At 41.5% G+C, this 22,102-nt stretch overlaps 1 protein-coding gene across 3 annotated transcripts in view; it reads left to right on the forward strand.

Annotated features, from left to right (window-relative positions):
• Window positions 1-22,102, forward strand: part of LOC146641949 (receptor tyrosine-protein kinase erbB-4-like) — a 381,415-nt gene that overhangs the window by 350,198 nt on the left and 9,115 nt on the right. For 2 of the 3 annotated variants that reach the window (XM_085399432.1, XM_085399433.1), the window contains exons 21-26: window positions 4,036-4,197; window positions 9,344-9,419; window positions 9,622-9,768; window positions 18,066-18,163; window positions 18,328-18,498; window positions 21,209-21,494. In XM_085399432.1, coding sequence (XP_085255558.1) covers window positions 4,036-4,197; window positions 9,344-9,419; window positions 9,622-9,768; window positions 18,066-18,163; window positions 18,328-18,498; window positions 21,209-21,494 — 940 coding nt within the window. The remainder of the gene's footprint in view (window positions 1-4,035; window positions 4,198-9,343; window positions 9,420-9,621; window positions 9,769-18,065; window positions 18,164-18,327; window positions 18,499-21,208; window positions 21,495-22,102) is intronic. The other variant, XM_085399434.1, reaches the window with a different exon arrangement.

Here is a 22,102-nt window from a genome sequence, read left to right on the forward strand (position 1 = left end):
TTTGTTTTGGGGCTTTCTTGTGCTTTGGTGTTTTTGTTTCGTGCCCTCCTTCCTGGGCCCCCGCCGCCCGCCCTGGTCGGGTTGTTTTCTGTTTTGGGCGGTTTTTGGGTTTTTTTTCGTTTTCTTGTGTTGGGCTGTCGGGAGCCAGCCCTTGGGGGGAGGGTACTGTCAGGGTCCTGGGTCTCCTGACCCAGCGTTTTAGTTCTTTGTGATTTTTGTATTATTGTACTTGGTGTGAGTTTCTAGTTTCGATCCCTTGCCCTTCATGTTTCTCTATGTCCCCTCTGTTCTGTGTAAGTCTGTGTCTGCATGTTTGATTTCCCCTCTGTGTCTCTCGGTTCTTAGAGTCCTCTGCCTTATGGTTTATGTCTTTGTGTTTCTTAGTTGCTGTCTCCACTGTGTCAAGTTCGCGTCTGTGTGATCCTTCCTGTTTTACTTTGAAGGTCCGTGTCTTATGTGAATGTGTCCTGCTTTGCTTGTCTCGTCAGTTCTAATTTCCCCCAGCTGTGCTCTCCTTCTGTGTCTCATTCTCCTCGTTACTTCCCAGTGTATTTAGTCCCTGTGTTTCTCTGAGTCAGTGTTGCGTCGTACCCTCAACAAGCTGTGTGTGTTTTGCCTCCGTGTTACCAGTGTTTTGTTTCCAGTTCCAGTTCAGTGTTTTCTGCTTCAGTGTTTTAGTCCACCAGCGTTTTTGTTTGTCTTTTGATGCCTTTAGTTAGTAAGAGGGTTTCCAGCAATAAAGCGGCGCTTTAAGTTGAACTTCTGTGTCTGAGTCCTGCATTTTGGATCCACCACTCCTGCTTGCACGCCTGCCACACAGCCAACCATGACACGCTGTTCTCTCAATACCAAAAAAAATCACGTAATCCACGTATCTTTTCAATCATCTCTAATGATCTAATCACCCTTTTATTTCTTTATTATGCTCCATGACTCAGGACTCGGGTCTTGATTGAAAGTCTTAAACTGTCCACTGGCAGACGGACCCTCTCGACCTGAAACGCTGGCTGCCCCCAACGTCCCTCCCCCCGGGACGCTGCTGTTTATTGCCCAGGGTGGCTGAAAATTAATTGGCTCCTTGAGCTGCTCTACGTTCCCCGTCAGTGCGATGGCCTCCCCTCATTGCCCTGTCACTTTAAGTCGAAGTGTATTAATGGACTGTGTGGGCCATTGATTCCTAATTTCTCTCGACGTCAACAGACGGGATAAATACGCCCGAAGTCGGTCGTCTTCTGGCTTATTGTAATCAGCATTGTTATTGATCGCCTGCCCGACCCCCCCCCCCGAAGTAATCTATTTTAAATACACTTTCAGTAAAAGAGGGGTGCTCATTGCCTAGTCAGGACACATTGTCTTCATATTAGAGAGGAAAGCCACAGATGTAGAAAAAGGGAGACAGGAAATACAAGTAGGAAGTGTCCTGAACTGGGAGATAACGGAGAAAGCAAGTGAGAGACATGCAAACTGGCCGATGGATGCGTTTCACGAGGAGCTGGGCACCGTGGTGAAATATCGCTTGCTTTTGCGTGTAGGTGGTGGTCTCTGGGTGGTCACTGTCAGTGTGAGTGCGTGTGCATATGTGTTTCTACACATCTGTCTCCCCGAGACCAGCGGATGATGGATGAGAACTCAGCTACCAGCGAGCCAGACGTTGGAGCGATCGATTTATCCTCACATTCGTCTGGGAGGAGGAGGCGTGCGGCGGCTCGCCACGGTGAACATTTCAACACAGTGTTCCTCGATATGTGCCCGCGTGTCCACGAACACACAGGCATATACTGTATTTTCATAGTAAGCATTTCAAATGGGCAATGATTCTCTCGCACCAGTGGATGCGTGAGCCGTGGTTTGAATTCCTCATTGTGCGCTGACCATAATGACCACCAAGGTGTTTTCATTGATCCGCCTGCAAAATGGCATCCACTTGTTTAACATCCAGAGTAATAATGCTTCAGCTGGCCCAGCCTCGCCCGTCTACCTGTTCATCTGGCAGTTTTCTTCAGATATGACTGCACAAGACAGGAGAAGAGTGAGTGTTTGTGCTCACACATGCATGATAAGACGTGCCTGTTTGCGTGTGTCTGGCATTCTCTGCTTGACTTCACGTGTGTCCATGCGTGCGCTTGCACAGCCACAAATGGGTTTTTGTGCGACTGTCAAAGAGCCGCTGCTCCGTCCAGCCCATTGAGCAACAAATTAGGGCCGCAAAGCAAAGTTGTCTCCAGTCTAAGCTTTGTTGTTTTTCCCCTTACTCGCTTTGCTCATCAGGTGTTCATAATCAACGTTAACAAATCAGCAGGGCATCCATTGTTCTCCCTGCCCAGCCATCTTGAAAATGGCCCCAATTACTGAGGACACCAAGGCGACGTGTCAGTTATGAGTGAACAAGATTGCATTTGACTTGGACGCGTTACAAGACGTAGGTACTGATGTTGCACACTTCGGTACAAAGCCAGCACCTGTTTTTGTTTTTTTAACAATATATTGTGAATGTCAAAGAGCTTCTAGAAGGAAATTTCTCCACCTGGCAGTCATTTCGGTAGTGCTTCGGGGCTCTTATTTTAAATCCACTGTCAAAATGAATATGGAAAGAGCTTTTCTGTTATCATCGGGGCATAAAAACTGTATAAAGCCACCAGTCTAATGTGACAGAAATAACTTTTAAAAATGGGTATTCTTCCTGAAAAAATTGGCTTTTGAAGCTTTTTCAGGTCACACTTCTTCTACGCATGCTCGCCATTAAACAACTCTATGACTTCATTAAGAGGTCAATCAGTATTGCTGACGTCACACCATTCATAATGAAAAACTCCATGCATTCATCTTTTATTCACATATTTGTTACTATCAAAACGAGAAGATAGAAATATCTTGAGCGACCCCTCGTTTCTTTATGTTTTGCTGCTTCAAAACAGCTTTCTTGTAATTTTTGTAGGGTATCAAAGTTTTTCTTTGGACATTGGCTGCTTTTTCACTCATTTTGAGTCCAGACCTGACTATCTAAGGAAACTGTGGAACACAGGCAACCACATCAGTCTCGGATTGGCCTCCCCAGAGCCCGGATCTCATCATTATTGAAGCAGTGTGGGATCACATTGACAGAGAACAGAACAAAATGCAGAAACACCAAAAGAAGAGCTTTGAGTGTCCTTCAAGAAGCCTGGAGAACTATTCCTGAAGACGAATTAAAGAAATGACAAGAAAGCTGCCTAAGAGAGTTCAGACTGTGCTGAAGAATAAAAGTGGTCACACCAAATATTGACTTTCAAGCTCGTTATGATTGTACAAACTCTGTTTTTGCCTTATTTACTGTATTTACATGTGCGTTTTCAAATGTTTCAATAAAACACTGCACCTCTTTCCCATTCCCTTGCAAAATATAAAGACATGAGAGGCAGCTCAAGACTTTTGCACAGCAGTGGATGCCACCAAATAGTTATAAATGTCGTGAAACTATACTCCAGCTAAGTTAGTTATTTGCTGTTTGTTGCCATTTTTGCATTTACTGGATTCTGTTATATGTTTCTATTAAGGTTTCCACTGAGCACATCTCTCTTTCTTATAAGGTCTCTGGCGTTTACAGCTTCTACGTTTAAAATGTGTGTCATCATTGACTCAGTGGCCATGAATATCAACAATTCAATGTTCTCTAACCACAAATCTGTGGTGACATCACTGTCATATGAGTGCTCACAGTTTGGGAAATTTTAGACTGAGAAATGTTGAGTTTTGTTTTTGGACTCTGACAGGCAGATCGTCTGCGCCAAAAAACTGACATCTCTGAAATGCTATAAAAGCCGACTTGGAGTCTCCATCTCTTTGAGTCATGTATATGAGAAGTGCTAACAATGAATGATTGAGTCTAAATGTCTGCTTGGATGTGCAGTTAATGACAATGACAATTATGACAATAATTTTATGTTAGTGCTGACATTTGCCACATCACCGATCTCAGACTGCTTCAGTCTTGAAATTTAAAATGATGAATGACTTCATGAGAGGATTCGCAGTCAACTCTTTCTCTCTCTGTCTCAGGGAATGATGTACCTGGAGGAGAGGAGGCTGGTCCACAGGGACCTGGCAGCTCGGAACGTGCTGGTAAAGTCTCCCAATCACATCAAGATCACCGACTTCGGCCTAGCCCGACTGCTGGACGGCGATGAGAAAGAATACAACGCAGACGGGGGAAAGGTCGGTGTAAGTGGAAGAGTGTTAATCTTTATGTGTGTACAGCGCAATTTCACATGCGGGACAATTGATATGAAAGTACTAAAACTACAAGACTTGTGACAGGGAAAACCGTACATAAATGACACTTTTCACAATAATATACATTAAATTCAGTTCATTTCAATTCAGTTTTATTTATATAAACTTGTCTCACTTTATCTGAGCAAAATCACAGTAACTGTTGACTCGAGGCGCTTTATATTGTAAGGTAAAGATCCTACAAGAATACAGAGAAATCCCAAACAATCAAACAAACCACTACAAGCAATCACTTGGTGATGGTGGGAAGGAAAAACTCCCTTTTAACAGGAAGAAACCTCCGGCAGAACCAGGCTCAGTGAGAGGCAGCCAACTGTCACCCTATATCAGGTGTGCATAATTATTAGGCAACGTCCTTTCCTTTGGCAAAATGGGTCAAAAGAAGGACTTGACAGGCTCAGAAAAGTCAAAAATAGTGAGATATCTTGCAGAGGGATGCAGCAGTCTCAAAACTGCAAAGCTTCTGAAGCGTGATCATCGAACAATCAAGCGTTTCATTCAAAATAGTCAACAGGGTCGCAAGAAGCGTGTGGAAAAACCAAGGCGCAAAATAACTGCCCATGAACTGAGAAAAGTCAAGCGTGCAGCTGCCAAGATGCCACTTGCCACCAGTTTGGCCATATTTCAGAGCTGCAACATCACTGGAGTGCCCAAAAGCACAAGGTGTGCAATACTCAGAGACATGGCCAAGGTAAGAAAGGCTGAAAGACGACCACCACTGAACAAGACACACAAGCTGAAACGTCAAGACTGGGCCAAGAAATATCTCAAGACTGGTTTTTCTAAGGTTTTATGGACTGATGACATGAGAGTGAGTCTTGATGGGCCAGATGGATGGGCCCGTGGCTGGATTGGTAAAGGGCAGAGAGCTCCAGTCCGACTCAGACGCCAGCAAGGTGGAGGTGGAGTACTGGTTTGGGCTGGTATCATCAAAGATGAGCTTGTGGGGCCTTTTCGGGTTGAGGATGGAGTCAAGCTCAACTCCCAGTCCTACTGCCAGTTTCTGGAAGACACCTTCTTCAAGCAGTGGTACAGGAAGAAGTCTGCATCCTTCAAGAAAAACATGATTTTCATGCAGGACAATGCTCCATCACACGTGTCCAAGTACTCCACAGCGTGGCTGGCAAGAAAGGGTATAAAAGAAGAAAAACTAATGACATGGCCTCCTTGTTCACCTGATCTGAACCCCATTGAGAACCTGTGGTCCATCATCAAATGTGAGATTTACAAGGAGGGAAAACAGTACACCTCTCTGAACAGTGTCTGGGAGGCTGTGGTTGCTGCTGCACGCAATGTTGATGGTGAACAGATCAAAACACTGACAGAACCCATGGATGGCAGGCTTTTGAGTGTCCTTGCAAAGAAAGGTGGCTATATTGGTCGCTGATTTGTTTTTGTTTTGTTTTTGAATGTCAGAAATGTATATTGGTGAATGTGGAGATGTTATATTGGTGTCACTGGTAAAAATAAATAATTGAAATGGGTATATATTTGTTTTTTGTTAAGTTGCCTAATAATTATGCACAGTAATAGTCACCTGCACACAGAGATATCCCCCTAAAATAGCTAAAACTAAAAACAAACTAAAAACTACTTCCAAAAACATTCAGCTTTGATATTAATGAGTTTTTTGGGTTCATTGAGAACATGGTTGTTGTTCAATAATAACATTATTCCTCAAAAATACAACTTGCCTAATAATTCTGCACTCCCTGTATATTCATTATATAATTATATGTAATTAGTTTTTAAAGTGTTTGAATTGATGATATTTGTTACATTTCTTTTTTCCATCCTTAGTTTTATTTCTAGCTCCACACTGGCCTTGTTAGCACAGCCTGATTAGTTTCATAATACATCTGTGCGCAGCTCTTGTATATTAAAATACAAGCACTTAGAGCACTTACAGCGTTAAAAGAAGACAACAGTGGAGCAAATCAGAAACAACCTGACAGCTCGTTGATTCACGAGAGCTTCCTTATTACCTCCCAATCAGTGGCTTTACAGTTAAAAAGGAACCAGCTGTGCGATTCTTTAAATATTGATTGGATCATAATTATCTGAGTGCACAAATCAGTAATTAGTCCCATTTCACTGCAGGGCAACCTGCATGTGACGAATAAAGCTTTGATTGATTGATTGATTGATTGATTGATTACAGATTAATCACTCAGTAACTGTTTTTGTTTTGGAAGGAAGCACCATACTAGATGCATACTACTACTTCCTTGTTGGATAAGGAATACTTTACCATTAACTACCTTTTCTGTATCACCATGAGTAAAGAATACTTATTAGTTACTTATTTCCTAGGGACTGTCACTTATTGGTTTTTGTCTGTTCAATCAATAAGGCAAAGCATTTAAAGATACAGTCATATGAAAAAAAGACCCCGAGCTTCAAAAATGACACCTCACGATTCGGTAGATTGTAGAACCAAAAACTTGACGGAAGGATTTTCAGTCTCTCACATCATTGTGGAGAAAATCTAAATCGTGCTGCCATGTTCTTTTTAAAGAGGAGAAGAAAGGCACAAGTCACACTTGTTCAGTGTTTTTCTACTTCTACTTGGGATGGGTCTCATCTCAAGAACGACGAGTCAGCATACAGAGAGGAGGTGCAACAGCTAACGGACTGGTGTAGAGTTAACAACCTGTCTCTGAATGTGGATAACACAAAAGCGATGATTGTTGACTTCAGGAGAGCACGGAGAGATCACTGTCCACTTACCATTGATGGATCATCTCTGGAGGTCATCAAGAGCACCTAATTCCTTGCTGTCCACCTGGCAGACAACCTCTCCTGGTCCCTCAAGACTCGCTCCATAACCAAGAAGGTTACAGCATCTGTACTTCTTGCGGAAGCTGAGAAAAGCCCATCTCCCTCCATCTATTCTTACCACGTTCTAAAGTGGGATTATTGAGAGCATCGTGAGCAGCTGCATCACTGTCTGGTATGGTAACTGCACCGTATCGGTTCGCAATACCCTATAACAGATAGTGAGAGCAGCTGAGAAGATCGTTGGAGCCCCTCTCCCCTCCATCGCGGACACTTATAGCACCCGCTCCATCCACAAAGCCACCAGCATCGTGGAGGACCCCACACACACTCTTTACCCTGCTGCCTTCTGGAAAGAGGCACCTGGGACCTCACTACCAGACTATGGAACAATTAAAAGTGTTACCATAGAGAGCTTTGAAAACTCCAGTCAAAAGCCGGCTCAGACAGTCAGGGGCTGCATAGCTGTAAAGTAAAGAAGACACAACCTCTGTTACTCTATCATCACTCATTTCAAATGTCAGCACAGCCAGTCACACACACGGCAGAGTTGCAGTGATTAATCTCAGTGTGTTTTTCTTTTGTCAGACAACTTTGTGAAGATCAAATAATGATCTTATCGGCGTCAGAGCAATAGCGGAGAATTACTTTTCATGTCACTTAGCAGGTAGTATCCGTACCCCGCGATCAAATCACTGTTTTGTGCCCGTTTAGCGGAACAAAAACAGACACACGTGTAAATGAGAACAACAAAATCATAAGTGTGGCTTTGTTTAATCACAGCAGAGGTAACGATGGAGATAAGGAGGAACGTCAGCGGGGTTACAGCACCGTGTTGGCTCCATCTGGCCAGATATTAATTGCCAAGCTTAATTTTGCTGTTTATCAACCCAAAAAAGGGAGAAAAATAAGAAGAAAGGCTGTCGTTTTCATATTTCAGTCATTTAGACGCAAGTAGTTATCTTTACAAGAGCAAAACAAAACAAAAGCACTGTGATTACAGTTTCAAATTTAGAAAAATTAACGCTTTTTGGTTCATGAGCACCTGAAGTAGCATGGACGTACAACAAAAACCCCAAGGAATGTGTTATGTTGAGCACATTTGGTCAGAAAAAACAGTGGTGAACTTTAGCACAATATAATTTAGAAGCACTTCATGCAAACAAATAACGTAGCCGCAGCTCCCAATCAGTTTGTTTTGTTTGGGGAACCAGTCTGCATTAATTAGAATCGCCTTCTCTTTTTCCCCACCCCACTCGAGACTTCCTATGCAAATGTCCTGATCAACTCCCTTTATTAAATTGGCTCATTCATCGCTACACCCATTCAGTTGGAGGCCCGTAGGTAGCCACTGCATCTTGAGTTGGAGCAGTTATCTCTGGACACGAAAAGGGTGGTGGGAGTGGGAGTGTGGTTGCGGGGTGGGGGGGCAGTATTTTCATAAACCAGGCGAGTTTGATTCAGCCATTCTGAGTGATTGGCTCCATGTTGGTATTCACTGATGCCTGGAAGAAAAAAGAAAAAGAAAGAAGGGTGGGGGCTGTTGTCAGCACATCTACACGTATGCCATAAAAAATAGACGTGCCGTGGGAGATAAATCAACAGAGATGAAAGTGGAGGTGCCATACCACATTTCCAACCTGAAGCAGTTTCATTTCCTCCCTTCCTGCTCATTTCCCCAAAGAATGAGTGTGTGTGTGTGTGTGTGTGTGTGTGTGTGTGTGTGTGTGTGTGTGTGTGTGTGTGTGTGTGTGTGTGTGTGTGTGTGTGTCTGTCAGGCTACCAAACGAAGGGAGGGGCTGGATTTTAAATGACCTCACATGCAAAAGGACACATAATTGCCTTGCTCAGTAGACATGCTGAAAATCCAGTCAATATGGAAATCACACAGTGGTCGGGATTTGGCGCGACGTCTGCCGTCGTCCTTGTCGGGAATGTCGAGAGATCTGCTGTTATTACTGTTTCGCACCCCTTCCCGCTCTCTTTAGGCTGCTCGGATAAAGTGAGACAAATGGCCGATACAATCTCATTTAGCATCTTAAAAAGCGCACTCGCTATTGATGATTTCTGAGTCCAATCAATCACAATACTTGAGTAATATTGAGCAAAGCAACACTATGGTTGAAGGCGCTGTCGATTGCCCAATAGCTTTTGAATGCTGGAGTAAAAGAAATGGCTGCTTTTGAGCAAACCAGCATAATGGAAAGTTGTCTGCAATTCAGGTATAAATGGATCAGATGAATGAGAAGCTAATAGTTCAGATTTTAGTTGTTTTATTTTTAATGTCTCTCCTCAGATGCCCATTAAGTGGATGGCTCTGGAGTGCATCCACTACAGGAAGTTCACCCATCAGAGTGACGTGTGGAGCTACGGTGAGTGTATTTCTTGTAGGCGTCAATGTTCCTCGTGCTCCAGCGACCTCAAATCCTGTTTAGTGTATCTGCATTTGCATTTTCACCCGCTCCCTGTCTCCTGTCGTTCTCTGGGTCCCTCTGCCTCACCTTTCCCATCTTTCTCCGTCTATCTTATTAATATTTTTGTTTTTCTACTCCTCTTCCGCACAACACACTCCAGGAGTGACCATCTGGGAGCTGATGACATTTGGAGGCAAGCCTTACGATGGGATCCCCACGCGAGAAATCCCAGACATCCTGGAAAAAGGCGAGCGCCTGCCCCAGCCGCCAATTTGCACCATAGACGTCTACATGGTCATGGTCAAATGTAAGAACACACACACACACACACACACGCACACACACATGTCAGACTTCTTCCTGTGTCTGAAGCAAAGTGATGAGCGGGGTATAATTTTACATGTGAAAAGAAATGGCATAGATAAGCTTGCTTCTGATAAACATATCTATAAATAATAACCACATGTGAAAGTCTATTTACGCATTTACAATTTAGTTTAAGTTTATTGCTGCTTTGCCAATAAACATGGCTTCCCTGCTTTTCATTTTCTTAATATGTATCTGGTGTCAACAGGCCACCAGCTTACAATAAAACTGTCTGAAGCTAAAAGCAATGACAATGACATAACAGCAGAACCTGTAATATTTACTAATTAACACGTAAACACACAACAGCGTTAAATTTGCTTGGCTCTCGAGAGCTGCAAGTTCTTTGGAAACTAGCATGAAGTTACTAAACTAGAAAAATAGCTCATAACTGATCAGAAACCCAAAACTTTTTATTTTTAGATATAAAGAGTTTATTTAACCATGCTTTCTCCACTCTACAAGTTAGGCTTGTAGATTAATTTGACATGTGAACAGAATGAATTGAAATTAACACATAGATCCTCCTGATAGAAGAGCGTCAGAAATATTAAAAGTTATATGTGATGGCTTAATCATTCCATGGATCTTATTGGGGTTTGGACACATATCATGGTAGGTATCCTCTAGAGACAGCATATAAAAGATGTAAACCTTCATGATATCAGTTACTGGATATGCTACAGTAATATCAGGGAAAACAGTGGATGGAGACCATGGAATGACCAATTTTACTGCAACTGTGTGCAATGAACTTGCACTCTTGTTTCCTTTGAAAAGCTTGCTTTCAAAAATTGAGACCAGATCTATGATCACTCCCAGTTGGTGGTCATCTCTGAGTTGACTTTGGTGCGTTAAGACTGGCAGAATGGGGTCAAGTTTGCAACTGCATCAATTAACTGTGATCTGTTGCTATCTGCTTCACTTTTGCCATCTATGTACTCAGAAATTCACATTAACTACTTAAATTTAGAATCCAGCCTGAAATTAATACGTTTGAAATAAATAAGTCCTCTGCAAACAGTGACGTGTTTGCTAAACAGCCATTTTACTGTTAAATGGCATAGGTCCTAGCTTTTATATTGGAATTTAACCAGAATACAACCAGCGGGCAAACAGCTCGGTCGATTCTCCTACTACAAAGAGACGAGTGTAGAATGACTCAGATTTATTGCAACCTGTTGGAAAGCTATCCGTGTTTATAAATTAGATGGTAATTATGTTTAAACCCTAGCTATTTGGAGTCAGGTTGCCTCCCACCAGGAGAGCTGTGCAATGTGGTCAAAAGTGGTTACAGTAACTCCTTGCAATCAATCAACAAATGCAAAACAGAATAAATGTCACTGATTCAACATTGATTATTTTCCATTTCCAAGAAGATTGCTGTCTTATTTTTACTCTAATATGACTGCTGTTTTGAAGCTTTTGGTGTTTATAGCATATGAAGCTAATAAGCTAGCAAACTTGGCCAATAGCATGTTTTGCACATTGTGTGATACTGAGTAATGTGCAAATTTTGTCAGGCTGAAAACAGATGTGAAACTGTACTACTGGAGTAAATTAACCAACTCCTTGGAGTATGTCTCAGTATGCTGCTATTAATCTAATGAATGCCAAACAAGATCATCCACAATCAAAGTAGTCTCACCTCTACAAAAAGCGGATTTTTAAACCTTAATATAAATGGCTGAGTTATATGAAATGGCACCTACTGTAAAGATGTCATAAATGAAATGAAGGGAGCTTTAGAGACCAAATGCATTTTTGTACCAGCATGTAAACCTGTTTATTTCTGCTCTAAAGTCTATGGGCTCTGTACTGTTTTTGGAGCCTTCCTCGAGTAGTCATTAGAGGAGCTACTGCCTCGGCCCCAAAGTTTGCTGCTTGGTGTTACAAAACTCTAGATCCATATTATATATTAGTATATAAGTTTTAGCAAATTCCTTATAGCAGTCATTCAAATATTGTTGTTGTCTAAGCAACACATAGCAGCATGAAACAATGTTATAGAGTAGCACTCCAATAAAGCACGCCTCGTGGAGAACATGATCAAATTTATTTTTATGCCATGTTTATTCACTACTGTAATTCGGCTTAAAGTGTCACGCATGAGTTGTAGTTTAATAATAAGGCTCAGATGTTAAATATTCATCTGGTGAGATGTTAGTTGGGCTCTGGGGCTTCATTTCAAGGCTAGAAGAAAAGCTGGTATATGGAAAGAAGGAAAGTAGATGAGCTGTTGTCATGAAACTGTGATGAGATGCTGGTTTATGGTCTGCAGCATACAGCCCAGCCCTCACTGGGGATAATGCCCACATCCTTGTTGGTGTCATCCTCCATCTGGACAACCACATCTCCCCAAACGCTCCCTCAAGCCAGTACAGCTCATCCAAAAATCCGCCTTCTCCCATCCTCCCCAAATTCTCCCATGTCTTTCCCATCTTGCAATCGTTCCCCTGGCTGAATTCTGTACCCTGTTGCTGGTGTCCATGGCTGTGGAGGGACCCTCCCTCCCATATTTCCAGGAAACTGTCCAGACTTGTATGCCAAACCATGCTCTGAGCTGTGCCAGCCTTTGGCTAGTTGGCTGTCCATCCACGCACCAGTCTGGTATTCACGCCGCCCTGTCTGAACTCAAGTATGTCGGAGTGACTTTTCTGTCACTCAGTCTTCTGTTGTCTGAAAATCTCCCCAAAAATGACCTCACTTCCACTCCTCCCCACTGACTTTCTTGTTTTCCCTCTTTACTTGTGATTCTCAGTTATTTTTAATTATCTAATCTTTTGTACCAGTGTTGTATCTCAATACATTCTTATGGCTGCTTGTAGCGCAGTGAATTTAAGCTTAGTCTACTGTTCCACTCATTGTAATTCACTCTGCAAAAGCTTAAAATGGCAAATGTGTTGAAAGAGAATAATGTGATCCAGCTTAGAGCTTGATATCAAAACATATTCCCATGACAAAAATGTTAATCCAACCGAAATGTCATAATATCTAATAGTTGCCAATGGCTTTTGACAGCACAGAAGCAAACCATGAAAGCCCTGCAGCCATTTAGCCTAATAATGCCAACTTATCCTCTCTTTCCTCCTGGTGGAGAAATGTAATTTTTATGTGCTATGCTAATTTGTCTGGACGTGTCTGGACACTAATGTTGTAAATGCTGAGGTCAGAGAGGTTCATTCAGCTTAACAAGCAGCAAAAATGCTTATCTACACCTGATTTATTAGGGTAGATGTCTGATACACAGTACACCACAGAAGCTTTGAATGCTAAAAGTAAAGGGAGAATGCTTTCAAAGCTGATGAGTTTGAAGTCAGCTGTAGTATGAGTACCCTTTGTCAGTTACATTTCTGTAGTTTTGCCTCTGTACACCATCAACATATGATCGAACTACTGAATTTAAGCTACAGTTCACAGGATTAAACAAAAGTGTTGCTTTAACTGTTTAGGAATTACATTCATTTTTATACATTGTCTCACAAGTTCCATAACCGGTGTTGGTCAAGTTAATTGAAAATAGTAATTAGTTACTAATTGCAGATTACTTTTCCAATAAAGTAATCCCGTTACTTTACAGGTTACTTATTTTCAAAAGTAATTAGTTACCTTACTACTTAGTTACTTTTTAAAAACATGATACATAAAACCATATAAAGCAATAGACCTTTCAGCCCAATTCTTTTTTTTTCATAATCAATCATATAAAATCTGTGAATTCCACATTCCTGTGGCAGCGTGCTAGGTGCTTGCTCAGATTTGAAGTTTAATATTTACGCTGTAGAAAGACGATTTTTCCAAATAGTAATCCCTTACTTTACTTGTTACTTGAAAAAGTAATCGGATTACAGTAACACACTACTTTTAACACGTTACTGCCCATCCCTGCCCATAAGTAACTGGACAACTGAATGACAAGCAGTTTCGTGGTCAGGAAAGTGCTGTTCCCTCATAATTACATGACAAATTAGAGAACCACCTTATAATTTTACTTTTAATTTAAAGATCACAAATAGCTCTTTCAAACTATATATAATCGTGTAACATTTTTATCAATGCTTTCTAATTATGTGTTTCTGCTGCACCACCACTGCTCTCTCCTCGTCATCTCCACCTCATCTTCTTCCTCCTCACCACGAACCTCGTTTCCTGAGCTGACATCAGGGCTCTAGCACATGAAAACATTATTATTTATCCCTGGTATTGTCACCAATACTTATTGTCAGCAGATTAGACTTTTGACCCTCTCACATCCTCATATCAAATGAGTCGATTTGCTAAGTATCAGAGTCCAACAATGTTAGATCCACTTCAAAGAAAGTTTGACATACACCAGCTAACAGAGGCTAACTCCTGCTAACAGCGGCAAAAACAGCAGCACTTACTGATGGAAAAGTTTAGGATATACTCAACAACTCACCTCAGTATTACTGTCAAAGTAAGCTTTGCTGACTTTCTCAAAGTTTTAAGCCTCCTCCAGAGCAAATAGATGTGGACACTTCTCACTTGGCATATTGACAGCTGAGGTAAACAATAGTTTCTCAAGGCAAAGAATGGGATATTCCACAATGGCCAAGTCAGTGACCTGATCATAACCCAAAAGAGCATACTTCTCAGTTATTAAATGCAAACCTGAAGGCAGAGAGACCCACAAACAAGCAGCAGCTGAAGGCTGCAGTAAAGGCCTGGCAGAGCATCTCAAGGGAGGAAACAGGATTTGCTGATATCCATGGATTCTAGACTTCATGCAGCCACTGACTGCAGCAGATTTTCATTCACATATTAAAAACAGTCCCTATATTTAAGATTGTATGTCTGATTACTTTTGAACCTCAGAAAAAGAGGAACTGTGTGTAAAAAGAGCTGTGATTCCTGAACAGTTAAAGCAATACTATCATATTTCACCCAAGTAGTGACCGGATGCTGTAGAACTATCTTTTAAATTCCGTGATTTGTAGTAACAACAAGCACTTTTTTATTCTTGGTTGTGCGTGGTGTGTTTGTCACTCGTAGTCATTGTGCAGCTGACACAAATGTCGTTCCACTTATCCTACTCACTATATTTCACCCTTATTAATGTAGTTTACATTAGTGAGTGGCTGTTTTAACACCATGGAGGAAAAATCATAGAATAAGTGATTCTGACTTTATGTGATCCCACACTTAATCAGGGGCAGGGCTCCTTGTCTTCTTGTTTTTTGGCATTACCTTTTAATTAGTAATTTTATATTACTGCTTATCATCCCAGCAGGTTTAAAATCTTCAGAAACGGACTATTTTTTACCCACCAATTAGCAAAAACTAACAGTGAGCGTCGTGATCAAAAATAACCCAAACAGGTCAGGCACAGAGTCCAAGTAGCGGGAGAGTCACACTGCCCAGTCAGAAGCCGGAAGCAGGCTCAGCAATCGGCCACATTAATTCTAATTGCATGTTGACTGCGAGCCGTTTGTTTGTGATCTCATGGGCCGTCACACTGCGTGCCCCACCGCTTCTGCACCACCCCAATAAAAATGAAATAGAGTTTGATCGCTGGAGTAATTACACCTCATTTAGGTAATGTGCCTGCGTGGGGCGTTACAAGTGGAAATTTGAACAAAGTCAAAGAGGCGAAGTGACAGCTGAAAGGGTCAGGCTTTATTTAAGAGGAGCTAGATTAAAAGTGGTGCCCAGAATGTAAGAAATGCACATAAGACTGCAAATTTTTAATTCGATAAATGCCATTAGAGTATAGCAAGGTATATGCAAGTTTTTTGTAACATAAATACATGAAAAAGCAAACAATAACATACAATAAACCCCCTACTGGACTGCTGGAGACACCTCACTTTAGCCATCGATGCTGCAGAGTGTGTTATGGAGATGTCGACAGTGAAATCAGCAGCTCTCCTTGCTTACGATCTAATCCGAGCTAATACACCACCTGGCATTTTACCTTCAGGGGTTTGCTGTGTTTACTGCTGCAGTAGCCTGAAGGAGAGAAATGTGGTTTACAAAGTAAAATAAAAAAAACTTTTTTTATTACAACCTCTGAGTTGCCCTTGAGCAAAGCAGTAGAATTAAGTCAAAGTGAACGGCACTGTTGCTCATTCAGCATTCCTGAAATAAATGAAGGTTGAAGGTACACAGTGGCACAGCTTTCATTGAGTGCTTTCTCTTAGATAAACCGCGCACAGATAAAAGTTTAACAAAGCACTACATTATCCAGTATAAAGTGATAGCTGGAAATGTCCCCTTTTACCATTTCTTACTGAAGTGTATTCATGGAGCTGTTGGATTGCACCAAAATGACACTTTTTTTGTTTTTATCCAACTGAAGAAACAGAATATTCACATTTAGTGCGATCTAGCTGAAATTCAATTATTATTATTAAATGGTATTTCATGCAAGAGAGCTAATAAAGACAAATTAAATACTCACAGCTCTCATATTGATGTTTAAAGCGTTTTTGATTGATTCACAATATCAAGTCGTGCACTGAATAACACGCAAGGAAACATTCCACCCTAATCGCTGTCGGTAGATGCCGGTTGCATTCAAACAACACAATGAAAGACACTCATACCCTGACAGTTGGTTATTAATATTATTGCATGGATGTCAGTATAATTTGATTCTACCAAATTAAAAAGAATAACTGGGGAGAGAGAGGGCAACCATCCTGTAGGAAAGTAATGGAACAGAGGGAAGAAGACACGTCTAGGGAGAGCAGCGGCTGATGAAGATGGTCGGGCAGGCTGAGATGGAGATTTATGATCTATTCATAACGCCTGTCTAGCATTTGATCATGGCTAATGTATGAAAACCACCATGGTTACCTTAGAAACCAGTCGCAACCCTGCCATGCTCATGCATCATCAGTGTCCTCCGGTATTTAGAGACACATCACTGCACCCCTGGCTGTATTCTGTGATATGCCAGCTGTTTGTCAAATATTATTTTGGTTTGAGTAACACTTTGCAATAAGAGATTCAAAAGTGGGGAACAGGAACTACTGAGTAAATATGCTTTTACACTGGGGATAAAGACGTTATTGGCAAGTGTGACGTAATCCTGAAGCATTGAGAAATTATTGAGGACCTCTAATGATAAATCATACAGGAGAGGGTAGCACTAACAAAAAGACAGGAGTCAGAGCGGTGGAAGAGTGGAAAATGCTAAGATTTTTACTGGGAGTGACCAGAATGGTATTCATTATAAATGAGTACATCAGAAGGACAGCTCAGGGTTCAAAGATAACGTTAGAGAGGCAAGGCTGAGATAGTTTTTATTGGACAAAGGGTGTAGAATATGGAGATGGAGGAAGGTGGGGGGGTACCACAGAGGAGGTTCGTGGATGTAGCGAAGGAGGACATGCAGAGGGTTGGTGTGCCAGAAGAGGTTGATAAAGGTTGGGTAGGATGTGGGCAGATTATCTGGTGTTCCTACACATAAATGGACCAGCCAAAAGAAGAAGAAGAAGGGGAATGTAATAGCAACGTAGTCCTAAAGTCATGATGAATGGCTACATAACTACTGATTAATTACTGAGTAACTACTGAGCAAGTATGTGTTTACAATGGAGTGTGGAGGAATGACTGCTAAGGATGACAAAGCAAAGAGAAACTGCTGAGGAACTATAATGATACATCAACTGAGCAGATAAAGAAACAACAGGTAAAGTAGTTCTGAAGTTATGAGCAACTACTTTGTAACTAGTGAGTAACTGCTGAGTGATATACTTAATTACTTGAGGTAATAAAAAAGAATGACTAAGCAGCAATAAAGAAGCAATTAGTGTTTTGTTCTGCTGTGTTTGATTTATTGAGAATGAACTCTACATATGAAAAAAAAATGGACCTTTCCGGATTTACGGATGATTATGAGCTAATCATTACCTTATGATTCACTAATAGTGTGTTTAGCAGCTGGCTCTTAAGTATTTAATAGCCCTGGGTCAAGAGTTATTAGGGAAGTACTAAAGAACAACTCATTAACTATCAGACTGTTCCTGATTTGTTGTTCCTATTTCTTTAGCAACTATCCCCCTCTTAGAGTAATACACAGGGCTGACAGGAAGCTGCAAATGCAGTAAGAGGCTCAAGAGTAGTCCTTCTGAAAAATGAGCAAAGAAAAAGGAGACAGCTGGGATAAAGGTTAAGGAATTGTAGACAATTAATAAACTTCTCTCTGTATATTTCTCTGCTTCTTTTTCTAACTCCACGGCATTCTTCCTTTGCCCTCTTTCTCTTCCCCAGGCTGGATGATTGATGCAGACAGCAGGCCGAAGTTCAAAGAGCTGGCCGCCGAGTTCTGCAGAATGGCCCGTGACCCACAGCGATATCTGGTGATTCAGGTGTGTCCTTTGATAAAAACTTTCCTTTGTTTCTTTTCTCTGCAAACATTTACATATCGTGCAGACACAAAAGTATTATCTGATGCATCTCTCGCTGCAATCTGTATGCTGCTGGAATTAATTTGGTGCTCGGCAATTAAAACTGTTACACGTGTATAATTCAGGGAGACGACCGTATGAAGCTTCCCAGTCCCAATGACAGCAAGTTCTTCCAGAGCCTGCTGGACGAACAGGACCTTGATGACTTGATGGATGCCGAGGAGTATCTGGTGCCTCGAGGTTTCAACATGGCCACTCAGTCATGCACGACCAGGCCTCGTGTTGACCCCAACAGGGTAAGACCACTGACGAAGACTGTGTTATACTGCATTTTGGAAGCATTTGTGTGCCAAACACTCCAAAGTTGTTAAGCATCATAGATGATCTCCAGCAAAAAACATCTTTAATTTTGTGTACGTGCCTCTTCTCTTTTACTGTCCTACAGTATATAAATGCTCAAGGTGGTTAAGAACCTGCAATACACTGATGATTTCCCTCTACTAATAACCTGCCTCCATCATTTCCATCACAGTGTGTGTGTCTTAAACCTGGACTCTTTATGCAGTAGCTCCCCAGGCCCCAGGTTTCATTACTCAGAGCGCCATAGGCAAATAACAAGCCGCTATCTTAAAATGCTGGAGTCGTTTACAAATAGACAATGAGCACAGGCTGGGCTGCTTGCTTTGCAGCATGCACCATGCGCTGCTGGCCAGCCCATGGCTCCGCATCTTATACAACTTTAGCCCCACGACCTATCCATTTGCCAGTGGCTCTTTGTTCCCTGACAGCCGCTCACATACGCCAAAAAAACCCACACATGATAATCAAGTCCTACTTGTTTAAGGTCAACAACCAGATTGGCAATTGAAGATCTTTTGATTTTACAAAGCTGCCGCGTGCCCAAGCAGGGAAGGTTGTGCCGCCTCAGACACAGTCCGATACAGACGGTTATCTTATCTGTGCTGATTTGCTCTCACTCGCTCACACTTGAAAAGACGAGCCGATAATGACTTGCTTTGAAGAAGGGATGAACAGAGAAGTTTGGAGGAGGAGGATGCTGATTGCAGTAGAGGGAAAACCGTAGGAGTAGGTGGACGAATATAACCCCGGGACATTTCCCTCTTTTCTGTTGTGTTTTGTAGATCTGCTTCCCGTAATTGCTGCTCTAGCGCTAGCAGCTGGCAAGAGTGCAGAGAAGTTGGCCTGGATTAAATAGCCTGCAGCAAGCCAACACAGCTCCACAAGAAGCCCTTTGCTTCATTTGTCATGTTTTGTATACTCTGGTGGGCCTTTTTTTTTTTTAAGGTTCAGGTGTTTGTATCATAGCTTTGCCTGGCTGCCCCTCACAGTCCCTGGTGGCTGATGACTACACCAGCAGAACTTTGTCTGAGAATTTTACTTCAAAAGGCAGCAGCATGGGTTAAAGCCTCACTGCTTTGCCGCAGTTGGAACAAAAGTTGTGTACGCTAGCTTAAACTTTGTTGTTATTAGCTTATTTGCCATAGATATTATATCATCAAAGAGTTAGACAGTACCCAGAGTACCTCAGACCAAAGATATTTACAGCTAAGTTAATTCAGAAAGTATCTTAATCAGAATTTCTGGCAGAGAGCAGAATTCATGGTTCCATCAATTACAGCAAGTAATTGAACTGAAGCAGCAAACTGCCACTACATTGTACGGTATGATGTTCTTTTTATGAAGTGTTGTGTTAGTTTTATGCAGATGTAGTGGAACTCAAACCTTCCACAAAGTTCAGATGTTGTTTCATCAGTCCACAGAATATTTTCCAAAATTGTGGGGCATCATCAAGATGTTTTCTGGTCAATGTGAGACTTTGTGTTTTTGTTTTTGGTCAGCAGAGGTTTTCTCCTTGAACTCTCCCTTGGATGCCATTTTTGCCCAGTCTCTGTCTTATTGTTGAATCATAAACTTTGACTGCAGTTCTTTAGATCTTGTTCAGTCCACTTTTGGTAGGCCATTCACTCCTGGGAAGGTTCTATAACCGATTCAATTCCGATTCACAAGGTCCTGATTCGATTTGATTCAATTTTGACTCAGACAGTCAGAAATATTTTAATTCTGATCATTTATCAGTACATATCCATATTTTTTATGTCTATGTATAAAAACAAAGCTGATACTTGAGACTTCATCAGAGGTTTAAGCATCACAGCAGATGCCTATGTGTCAAAGTAACTGAGGATAAAACGCAGAAAAACATGAAGGAGATTTTCCTGCCCTGGCTTTTTATAGCAGATTCTGCAGTAGAACAAAAACTGAAGCAAACCATGAATCAACCTATGAACGTATTACCTGCTGCTGCTGAAGTGAAGCAGAGCAAAGTTACAGAGGTGTTAACATCTTTCTGTGGAATCCGTTCACCTGCTTTTTAATCGTTTAGTGTTTTAACTCTTTGGCAGTTTTTGAAATAGTTTCGTGAGCCTGAGCTGAGATTCTGGCATTTCTGGCAAAATACATTCACATTTAAAAATTGATTCAGAATTTTTTAAGAATCAATATCACATTATTCAAACTAAAATCAATTTGAAACGGAAAATTGATTTTTTTTATACCCACCCCTAATAATGGCTCTCACCGTGGTTTACCAAAGCCTCAGAAATGTTTTTTATAACAATTTCAAGACAGATAGATGTCAGTTTGTTAAATCTTAGCATGATGAATTGATATTTGAGATACTTTGGCCTACTTTGCCATACAGGTTCTTGTTAAGTGAGTTTTTGATTCAGTAGGTCTGGTAGTAAGCAGGCTTGGTTGTGGCTTTTGAAATTGAATGTAACTTTACAAAAACATGTGGTTAATCACAGTTAATTCGTGATTTAACAATCAAGCAGGGCAAAATAGCCTTACTTGCACTTCTTTAGCAGAGAATCAGCTGTGTCATACACTTATTTGCTCCGACTTGGACTTCATGGCCCCTCTTGAACTCATGCTATGCTCAGTTTTTCTTATCTTAACCCCAATCCCTGCCTCTCTTTACTGCAGAATCAATTTGGCTATCGAGATGGTGGTCCAAATGCTGCAGAAGGACCCTTGGCAGGCACACAAGCTTGTGTGAACCAGGATGCCACAGGTGGCCCGAGCCCAGTCCTGGAGGACCAGCGTTGTAATGGAAGCCTGCATAAGAAGAGCCTGAGCCAGGCTGGAGGGGAAGACAGTGGGGGTCAGAGGTACAGTGCTGATCCAACCATCTTTCTGGGAGAGAGAGCATTGAGAGGGGACACTGATGAGGACGGATACATGACGGCAATGAAGGACAAGAGCTCCTCAGGTACTCATAGTAAAGCCTTATGAGACTGTTGTGGCCACTTGAATCATTTAGAAGATAGTTAATCCAGTTTAATTTTCCAGAGTATACATTAGAAGCAGAATTGCTCTAAAGAAGCTAAAAATAAGTTCAGGTAGGAATTCTGCAGTCCTGCAGGGTATTTAATAGTAATGATGCATAAATGCATTTTAGGAGCTGTATTTAATCCACAGCACATAGTAGATAATATTAAACTTTAAAATAACCTTACCTAATTAAAATAATTTCTTACTAATCTAAAAACAAAACTGTGTAGAGGAAGTTAAAGATTGATTGCGCTACAATCATCTATGCAGCTCCACAAACAGAAACATAATTAAAATTATAAACAAGTACATAATATATGTGCACCTTTCTCTCCGTCTTGTCATCTCTTTGTTCATTCACAGAGTAAATACGATCCTTTGTACGATAGTCGGCCTGTCAGTTTTCCTGTTCATTTCATCTCATTCCATTGATTAAAATTCCTACTGAGTTTCCTTCGACGGCGGTGTATGTCAGCTACTACTACAGAGTCATGTTTTGCCTTTGATCATAATTCAGTCCATCAGCCCTGCTCTTGCACTACCGTC

The sequence above is a fragment of the Rhamphochromis longiceps genome, linkage group LG23, assembly GCF_057381845.1.
Source record: "Rhamphochromis longiceps isolate RC_006_pf linkage group LG23, R_longiceps_female_GT1.1, whole genome shotgun sequence".
NCBI classification, from domain to species: Eukaryota; Metazoa; Chordata; class Actinopteri; order Cichliformes; family Cichlidae; genus Rhamphochromis; species Rhamphochromis longiceps.